We start from the raw sequence: 10901 nt of genomic DNA on the forward strand, positions 1-10901 counted from the left end.
GGTTTGTCCCCACTCCTTCCTCTGAGAAAGTTCTATCAAATCTGTTCTTCAACTATAAGTGAATACAGAAAAAAACCTCCAGTTACTGAGTTCTTAGAAGTTCTCCAATGACTCAGACTTACCTCTAAGTCTGCCTAAAATTCTGCCTGAACTTGAATCAAGTTTGTGTTCTCCATCAGCTGAAAAATAAGGTAGATTTCAAAAATAAGAGAAAAAAATTATACGATTAAATAATTATCTGTATATTCTCATACAAAGCACAGACATTCAACAAATTGATCAGCAGCTCTAAGAAGCCAAACTGATACTTTCCAGCTACTTGATTCAGGTGAAATTATCATTCCTAACAAAAGTATCATAGTACGGATGTTCAGTTTATGCCAATTCAGCCATTACGAAGATTCACATATAAGTTATTTCTGAGAATTTAATTCCCTCAACTGTTTATTTATGTATTGTTAAGTGTTTACAGGAAGGACAAGAACCTTGTCGTTTATAATATGCACAACTACATTCCAGCACACTGCAAAATACAGCTTAACATTGAAGTGGTATAGTTCCCATCCCAAGAAACTGGGTTTACAGAAGACAGTGGTTGTGAATTTCTTCAGGTATTCTGGAGGAACTTTCTTGCCCCCCTCACAACCTATATGCTCCTCCTGGTAACTCTTTCCATCCTTCATCTGAAGAAAAATTTAATGGCATGACCAAAATGTCTTTTCTTACACACTACTCAGTTTCCATAAATTTGTGCAAGAAGTTTACTTTTACCAATGTAACTGTATCATTACACAGTAAATTAAAGCACTGCTTGAATACAAACATGTTATTATAGATCATGTCCATTAACAGAGTACTGCAATAGTCTAGAGTGTTAGCACATTTGATGTGCTAAACTTCTATGAGCAGAGAGAGACAGGAAGCTGCAAATCTTCAAATAAAATACATCCAATTCGGTTGCACAGCAATATTAGAACAGCAAGAACAGTCCCTTATGTGTACCATGACCCACACTTAATCCTAATACTTTTAGGTCTATCATGTTATAAAGTTCTGAGAAAACATAAATCTAGCTTTAGCAAGCAAGGAGCTGGTGCGATTTACTGCATTGATCTAGAAATGCTCATTAACTGCTACAGTGCACTGCTCAGTGAGAAAACTACTTAAGCTTAAAATGCTTCTTAAGGAATCAACTTACACCTAATAATATTTGTGGCAAGGACAGCTCCTTAATTGCGATGGCAATTTCAATCTTATCTCTTGTTCCCCTATCATTACCCATATTCCCTCAAAAAAACACCTTGCAAATTGTGCTGTTATAAGAAATCTAAAACCTATTTATTTTTCAAGCTCAACACTAGCAATAGTTTATTTCAACACCTGCAATGACAATAATAAAAGCTGTTTCATAAAACCCTGTGGCAATTACAGCTGTGTACACTCTGTTCATAATGCAGTCTTTAAAAGGAGATTAATCATGCTCTGATCCTCAAACTAGAATGATAAATCATAATGTCACACAATGATTCACACTTCAGATAACTCATACAGCCAGGATAATTAGCAGGTCTTCTGCAAGTCTCCTGTTCAGTAGGTAAGCACATTAGGGGAGTGAGGACTCCTGTTATATAAATGAAAAAGGATGTGTGGAGAAACAAGAAAATTCATACTACAAATCAAGTAGTACTAGATGCCTACCCTGACTATTTTGCATATTTAATTTGAGACAAAGGTTTCCTCTTAGCCTTGACCAAGTTTTATTAAATACCCTGCAGTTTTATGATACAAGTAAAATTCCTCTTTAAATGTTTTAAGTTTGCCTTTGTACATGTATGTAAATTATTAGTCTTTAAAAAAAACCCTTATGATATAGCAAAATATTTTTCTAGATTCCATAAAAAAATAGCACTTTTTTCTGCTGGTAGAAGACATTAAAATTTTTACTGTATTAAGTGGTCTGTGTAACTTTTACAAATTTGTATAGAAAAAACTTAAAAGGATGCAAAAATTCCAAAGTACACTGAAGACTAATGCTCTGCAAATACTTTATTACACAAATTACATTCAGCTTCTGAAAATATTGTTCTAACAGAGATACCATCTAAAAATAAGACATCCCAGAAACACATGAAGTTAGGAGGAAGAAAAAGAATTAAATAGACACTTTTTTTCTTTCCTTCAATGCAATATCATGATAGTGATTTTAAAAAAATAGAAGAAGACTTAGCAGCTTCATTTTCTTGTGGCACTGTATTTTCTCTGTACTGCAACAGGTTAAGGACATTGAAGAGGAAAGGCACAAAACAGAAATTGGCAACTGAATAGTTATGGGAAAAATATTTTGATGAAGCAGATAGTAAGACTTATTTACAAGATCCCCAAATCGAGATGAGAAAATACTACTGCTTTAAATCAGTGCTGCAATTAGAAGACTCTTTGCTTTATTAAGACGTTCACATAAAAAACAGCGTCACTGATATGGAACTTCCATACACTCCTCCACTTAAAAACAGAACTAAAACCAAACAAAAATTAAAGGAACCAGTGTACAGCCCCACATAGACTAGTACAGTTTACAATTAAATACACAAAATCTTAAACGTGCTTAAGGAAAAAGGAATCTGACATCCTGGGTTGAATCATATTAATGGAGAACTCAAAGGCTGGTTTCAGGATGAAGGTGCTGGTGGGGGTGCTGAACACTCTCCCTCTGAATCTGTGCCATCATCATCTTTTTCTTGATCACTTCCTTCAGTGCTCAGTCGGTCAAATCCTTTTCGGCTATAGCCTTTGTGACTAGCAAAGAAGTTCCCAAGGTTAAGGCCACCACCGCCTTTCCCTGTGGAATGGAAAGGCTTGTCATAAAGTTTGCTTTACTGTACAGGGGGAATAAAAATCTACCTACTCATTCAACAGTAACAGTGGAGATTATTTTAAGTGTCCTCCAGAAACTGTTTTTAAAGATCGGCACATGAGTCACAAAAGCTAAGTATGGAGATTATGAAAGAGGAAGGAAATTAATCTTTGAAGTAGACGTTTCAAAATCTTTTCAGCACCCATAGTTCCATTAAGCCTTTACACAGGCTATTTGTGTTTCCACCAGTTTGCCCTTAGTCTCGAAGTACTTCACTTCATTCACAAGATCCACAAACATTATTATAGCTAGTGCTCTCCCACTGGTAGTGACACATTCTTTTCAGCGGGCAGATAATGACATATGAATGGTACCATAAAAGACATTTCCACAAAACACCTGAGGTTTGTCCCCACTCCTTCCTCTGAGAAAGTTCTATCAAATCTGTTCTTCAACTATAAGTGAATACAGAAAAAAACCTCCAGTTACTGAGTTCTTAGAAGTTCTCCAATGACTCAGACTTACCTCTAAGTCTGCCTAAAATTCTGCCTGAACTTGAATCAAGTTTGTGTTCTCCATCAGCTGAAAAATAAGGTAGATTTCAAAAATAAGAGAAAAAAATTATACGATTAAATAATTATCTGTATATTCTCATACAAAGCACAGACATTCAACAAATTGATCAGCAGCTCTAAGAAGCCAAACTGATACTTTCCAGCTACTTGATTCAGGTGAAATTATCATTCCTAACAAAAGTATCATAGTACGGATGTTCAGTTTATGCCAATTCAGCCATTACGAAGATTCACATATAAGTTATTTCTGAGAATTTAATTCCCTCAACTGTTTATTTATGTATTGTTAAGTGTTTACAGGAAGGACAAGAACCTTGTCGTTTATAATATGCACAACTACATTCCAGCACACTGCAAAATACAGCTTAACATTGAAGTGGTATAGTTCCCATCCCAAGAAACTGGGTTTACAGAAGACAGTGGTTGTGAATTTCTTCAGGTATTCTGGAGGAACTTTCTTGCCCCCCTCACAACCTATATGCTCCTCCTGGTAACTCTTTCCATCCTTCATCTGAAGAAAAATTTAATGGCATGACCAAAATGTCTTTTCTTACACACTACTCAGTTTCCATAAATTTGTGCAAGAAGTTTACTTTTACCAATGTAACTGTATCATTACACAGTAAATTAAAGCACTGCTTGAATACAAACATGTTATTATAGATCATGTCCATTAACAGAGTACTGCAATAGTGTAGAGTGTTAGCACATTTGATGTGCTAAACTTCTATGAGCAGAGAGAGACAGGAAGTTGCAAATCTTCAAATAAAATACATCCAATTCAGTTGCACAGCAATATTCGATTCCTGAATTACGTCCTGTGTTGTAATATGTCCTAGTCAGTGGCTGAACTGTTATTTGTCTATTTCCACATACATTTGCTTCTCTTCATGAGAATAACTTGATAAAACTATTTATATGATACAACATAACAAGTGTAATGATCAAAGGCCTACTACAGTCTACCAGTTTCTCAAAAATAATGTTATAATATCAAGTAAGAGCAGATTTATGTAACATTCTAAGTACCAATTAAAGCTCTTACAGCAATGGATAGAGGTGCATTATGGAAATGTCTGACTCACAAAATGCAGCAGGTAGTAGTGAACACTAAGATACCATCTCTTTTAAATGTTATCTGATTACATTGTGCTTATATCTTTATAATATCCATACAGTCTTTTGTTCTCAACAATTTAAAGATCCCAAACTGAAAATCAAACTATGCTCAGAGTATTAAAATTTATGTATATAGACAATAACATGAATATAGTCTAGTTATTTCTGAGATACCAATTTTTGGCTTCACACCAATTGAAGTTCTATATACATGTTCTGAATAGGTGGTGGCTTGAGATGTGATATTAAAGACACAGGTGAATGCATTTGCTGTGTGCACACTGATTCTTAGTTTGTATGCAGTGTCACAGTAACTGTTGAGAAGGGAAGGGACACAGTAAGCTTCTCTCTTTACACTCTCATCCCTTAGTGTTCTGTGATGTTCTGAACTGGAATAATAAAAACCTGTTCTCTACAGTTATGCATAGTTACCTCCATAGCCAGTTGTTCTCCTCCACCGAACAAATACTAAAATTGCCAGTAGGACAACAGCAGGGATAATTAGAAGAGTTGTAATAAGAACAAAGGAAACTCCAGTGCTGGCCTGTTGGACCAAATGTTGTTTTTCGTGCTTCTTTAGAGCGTCTGTTGATTCTGGGTTGTTTTTCAATCTGGCTTCTACAATTGTTTCCGATTCTTTGAAAAGAAGACAATTTCAGTATGTAATCCATATGCATCAAGCAACACAGAACAAGGCATTAAAGAACAAGCTAGAATACCTGAAATGTTGAGTAACAAGGAAACGTAAGACTTATGGAGACATTTTTAGCTCTTCCTAATGTGATCCCAAACATAAGGCAGGGAGAGTCTGAATGATATCACTCACTAGCAAAGATGCCCTCTCCTTTTCTTGAATGAGGATAGGAGAGGTGTCAGGGAGAGTTTTGTCCTAAAAAGTATAAATAATTTATAATAAAGGAAAATCCCCAAAGATCTATTTTTGAAAATAGGTTGTGATGTAATATCAATTAAATATCTCCTTTTGATAATAACACTTCCACAAGAAATACAGAAATTCAGTATATGCTGTATTACCATAAACAAAAATAAAAGCATTTGAATTTCATAAACTTGTGACAATGGATTAAATTTCCAGAACTGCTACAACCCCTGAAAGAACTTTGGCTCTGTAAATCTGGAGAGCTTTTGAAAACTGCATCCAGTCATTCCTGACTAATTTGTTGCTTCTCCACCTACAAGGAGAAAAACCATTTCAATAAAATCCTCCATGCTGTTTTGTGTGTGTATAAAGGTTTACGTGCTTTGTACTAACTTTTAGCGACTAAAACTGTCCAGCTGTATATTTTAAAGTCTGACTTAACTGCATGTCCTAAGAAGTAGCTGCACTAGAAACACACTCTGAATCAATGGTTTTGATTCTGTATCAAACTTAAAATGATGTTCAATTCTGAAAGAACAGCAAATGCTTGTTTACACTTAACAATAATACAATGATAACAATGATATAATTGTTATCACTAATACAATGATAACATGCCTTCTGTTCAAGTAGTAGTTATAGCCAAGGGTAATTTTCCTCCACCATCTTGCACAACTCTGGGCAAACCTACAGTTCTCCACATATCTTCCCCCACTTCAGCATTGCAAGCAATAGTAACAGTCTGTCACCAGGAAGCTGTGAAAGTGCAGGGCACTCCTGTCCATTTATTAAGCAGAGGATGACACAAAGTCCATTGGCTGTCTGTTTTTTTCAAGTGGAGTTGAAATACGTTCATTTCATCCTACATACCCTAAACAGTTTTAGAGATTCTTACTTAAAAACTGGTGATATTACTGCAGTTTTTCTCTGTAACATTAGAGTGTCAGCTAGCATGCTGTCTTCTTAAAGAAGCACAAAACGCATTAATATATCCTTAGATTTGTGGTACTGTGGATGCTGTAATGTCAACACTTTCCTTTTGAGTGCTTCAGGAGGGCTGATGTACCAACAGAGATACCACAGAAGGATAACAGTTTTGTCAATAAGGATTTCGTTGTTTTATAATGTCAGCCTCCTCTATTCTACATGCTTGCCATTAGCAGTTGGGATCTTTTGGTGTTTTTGTCCATCTGCATATACATGGCTAAAGCAAACCACACAAGTTCTGAATTCAGCCAAATTAAAACAGCTAAGAATGTTTGAACATTTTATAAAGGCCTCTCCATAGCCTGGTACTGTTTTTCTGAAAGGGACATCAACTTTTCAACATAAAAGACCTATGTAACAGAATACAAATGCTTAAAATTACTTTTAATGTTCCTAAATTGCTATTTTACCCCTTTCAATCTCCTCTACATCTCCTTATATTACATTTCTACATGATATTTTTTTTTTTTAAATTTTCATGCAGATAAATTGGAAAAAAAAAGCAGTAAATCTAGGAAAATAAATCTAAATAGAAAAAACGGATTTTTTTTGCCATATGGTGTGACAGGCAGGGCTATGTACTGAAAGACTATGTAGAAAGATAAACCAATTGCCATTTCAAATAACACTTTTTTGGTGGTATAGGGTAGTGGAGCAGGGGGAAGGGTGCTGGGGAGTAACTATGACAGCTAAATTCAGAGCTATTTCTGCATCTAAGGAAGCTGAAACAGATACCAATCTGGACTGTACCAGATGGTGGTACAGAATTAATCCAGTAATTAAATTTTTACCTTAGTGTCTGTAAAACACTTGCCATCACTGACAATCAAGTGTTTAGACTAGCTGTAAAATACCATCTACTAGGTAACACTGTTACAAGCTGCTTTCTAGTGCTTCCTATGCCAGCTCATTTATCTGTATGAAATGATGGTGAAAATGAAACAGATGAAATAGTTAGCATTTTTCCCTCCAACATGGCAGAAGCAGTCCTAGTCTATGTGAAAATACTGATTCTTCATTTCCATTATGATTTCGACTAACCTTTTATTTCCTGTACCTCAATACCAGCCTTTTTAACTGACCGATGTTCCATTTCTGTAAAACAAAATTATTCTTCAGGACAACTGACATTTCAGAAAGACACTCAGTGACATTTTCCTACTAGCTTTCTCAAATGGACAGTACGATCCTACAGTAAAAAATCCCATCAGCATCTAAACTTCACTAAGGAGAATCAATACCTCACAAGGCCATGGAAAAAAAAAAACGAGCTTGATACATGGAAGGTGTTTGCAATAATTAATTCTGATGCCACAGCAAGATTTTATGGGCACATGTAAAGGTTCAGGAAAATAAAACTGTTCATTATAATTAAAAAAAAAAAAAGATGGATTAAAGGCTGGCTGAATCTGGGCTCCTTAGCTACTGCAGTTTTATACTGCAGCAAAACCTAAAAAAGAAAATTATATACAAGGACTTTCCTCATCTAACTTGTAAGTGATGAATAATTGCATACTTTTTTTTTGTTCTCATGTTTCTCCAAATAAAAGCCTAGAAGTGTTCTTGTTCTGTTTTTTTTTTTTTTTTTCTGGTTGACTAACACCCTGAAGCCTGAGGCTTTCTTCCTGTCATACATTTTTTTATCCAATATAATGTAACAGCGGATTATATTTTTATTCCTGTAAAATACCTAATCTCTCTCAGAATCCTACTAAATTGATGTCTGACTAATCAGGTCCCTGTCCTTGAAGCGAGGCTGCTTCTCTTGTGGGTTACTAGATTAAAACTGGTAAGTGCTTCTAATTCATGAAAATAGGACTTCAAATTACACTAGATTAATTTTCTAAATATAAATACTCCTGAAGAAATGAATATAAATTTTAAGTTGACTTGTGTTTTTACTTCAACCCGGGAATTTCCTGTATGAAAACCTCTCAGCTGCAGTTGACTTCTCAGCTAATGATACATTAAAATTACTAAAATGCTAGAGTCATACTTTTGTTTAAGCAGGTACCGACATGACAAGGGATAGATCAACCACAAGACAAATGAATTGTAATTCCTCCTGCAACAAACTCATGCACTCAGGACTCTTCTTTGGCAAGAGCATTCTGCAGTGCTGAAAAATGGTCTTTTAATGAAAACTGAGCAGTAGCGCACAACTTCTGCAGGCAGAGCTTGTAGCATACTTGTCATTAAGGCACCAGGTTCTTGGCCAGTGGTATAAGTGGTACTGATCTGAAGATACAATGTGTGAAGTTGTGGCATTAAGAACAAAAAGAACATACTTTCTATGGATGCAAACTTCCACACTGTTCTGACTTGAACATCTCCAATGAATACTGTTTTATCTTCTGAAGCAACAACATCATGTGGCATCTCGAAGCTCTGCGAAGATAAGCAGTCACAGATTACTCATAAGTGTCTACACATTAATGAGGACTCCTTAACACTGAACTTGATACTGGTCATATTCAGTCCTTAGGCTGGAAAACACAGCAGGTACTAGTGTGAAGAGGAATTCCATTTTTATTGTATTGTATGTTTGCCTTCTCCAGGGATAACATAGAGATTATTTGATGTATTGACACTAAACAATTTTCGTATTTATAATACTGTTGAGTTCTGAACTCAGCCGACAGATAGACACCATGTGGCCAGCCGTCCCTGGTGAAATAGGGGAGGAACAAAAAGAACAAAATTCACAGGTTAAATGAAAAGAAAGAATTTACTAAATATAACAAGAGAACAACAGTAACAATAGTGAGTCCAAAAAGAAACAAGTGAAATGCAGCAGTGGCTTACTGAGCGCAGTGACCACCTCCCACAACATGCAATCAGATCGGAAACCTGAAAAGTGCATATACCAGAGAGGGTCCGTGCCCGCCTGTATCCCTGGGCATGACATCACATAGTATGAAATACTCCAATGACTGATTTGGACCAGGCCCTCTACCTGCGCTCCCTCTCAACCCACGGAAAGCCAACTCTATCCTGGTAGAAACGAGGACAGTCTCCACCCCTTACTCCATACTATTGACGTTATGACCAGGTTTCCAAATACATCTTAAGGAATCACCACCCCCTCTTTTTTTTTTTTTTTTTATAGATATCATTCCCTTAGTCTATGGTCCATCCTTCCACAGTGTTTGCTGAGTACATTTGGTCCATAACTGCGGGTTCCATCTGTTATGACAGTCTATAAGGTTGAGGAATGAGGTGGAGTTGGCTCAGTACGTGAAGCAGGAGGCTTTGGATGTGGCAGGAGGATGTTACAGGGCACAAATTGAAATAACAGGATTATTCGACAGTCTGGTTCATTGGCTATTCTCACCTAAAATCAAATCTCCCTGAGGACTTATCCATCCTTCGGAATTACTCACCAAGTGCACCCAGGTCCTTGGGTAAAACTAATCCCACACATGGGTTTACCTTTACCCAATGTAGGAGTAACCCAGACGGCCTTCCCCAACACCTTCCTAATGCGCACTATGGGGCCTTTATCCCCATCCACAGTATGTAGGAGGTTTGACTGAGCAGGGCCAGCTGGCTTGGCAGATCCTCTGGTATTGACTAACCAGGTGGCTTTTGCTAAATGCATGTCCCAGACTTTGAAAGTTCCACCACCAGTGTAGCTTTTAGCGACCCATTGTATCACTCAGTTTTCCCAGAGGCTGGCGCATGGTAGGGAATGTGATCTATCCACTCAATGCCATGTTCTTTGGCCCAGGCGTCTATGAGGTTGTTTCGGAAGTGTGTCCCATTATCTGACTCAATCCTTTCTGGCGTGCCATGCTGCCATAAACTTCATTCTCAAGGCCTAAAATAGTGTTCTGGGCAGTGGCATGGGACACGGCATGAGTTTCCAGCCAATCAGTGGCTGCTTCCACCATTGTAAGCCCATAGTGTTTGCCTTGCTGAGTTTGTGGGAGCGTGATATTATCAATCTGCCAGGCCTCCCATATTTATATTTTGATCATCGTCCTCCATACCAAATGGACTTTAACTATTTGGCTTCCTTGATTGTGGCACATGTCTCACATTCATGGATTACCTGTGCAGTAACATCCATGGTCAAGTCCACTCCTCTGTCACAAGCCCATCTTTGTGTTGCATCTCTTCCCTGATGGCCTGAGGAATTATGAGCCCAGCAAGACAGAAATTGTTCACCCTTACAGTGCCAGTCCATATCTATTTGAGACACCTTGATCTTGGCAGCCTGATCCACCTGTTGGTTGTTCTGATGCTATTCAGTGTCCCGGCTTGTGGGTACATGAGCGTCTACCTGGTGTACTTTCACAACCAGATTCTCTACTCGAGCAGCAATATCTTGACATAATTCAGCAGCCCAGACGGGTTTGCCTCTGCTGCCAGTTGCTCCGTTTCCACTGCTGTAACCACCCCCACAGCACCCTTGCCACCATCCATGAGTCAGTACAGAGGTAGAGCACCGGCGACTTTTCTCGCTCGGCAATATCCAAGGCCA

General features: G+C 37.4%; 1 protein-coding gene across 9 annotated transcripts in view; it reads right to left on the bottom strand.

The window, feature by feature from the left end:
• PAM (peptidylglycine alpha-amidating monooxygenase) overlaps positions 1 to 10901 on the bottom strand; it is a 135461-nt gene that overhangs the window by 1333 nt on the left and 123227 nt on the right. For 7 of the 9 annotated variants that reach the window (XM_026865663.1, XM_026865664.1, XM_026865665.1 and 4 more), the window contains 5 exons: positions 8704 to 8803; positions 7457 to 7510; positions 4981 to 5184; positions 3380 to 3436; positions 123 to 2839 (listed from right to left, as the gene is read on the bottom strand). In XM_026865663.1, coding sequence (XP_026721464.1) covers positions 2670 to 2839; positions 3380 to 3436; positions 4981 to 5184; positions 7457 to 7510; positions 8704 to 8803 — 585 coding nt within the window. In that variant the 3' untranslated portion in view covers positions 123 to 2669. The remainder of the gene's footprint in view (positions 1 to 122; positions 2840 to 3379; positions 3437 to 4980; positions 5185 to 7456; positions 7511 to 8703; positions 8804 to 10901) is intronic. The other 2 variants (XM_026865670.1, XM_026865669.1) reach the window with 1 other exon arrangement.

Source organism: Athene cunicularia (assembly GCF_003259725.1).
Source record: "Athene cunicularia isolate RWA chromosome Z unlocalized genomic scaffold, athCun1 chrZ_part1, whole genome shotgun sequence".
NCBI classification, from domain to species: domain Eukaryota; kingdom Metazoa; phylum Chordata; class Aves; order Strigiformes; family Strigidae; genus Athene; species Athene cunicularia.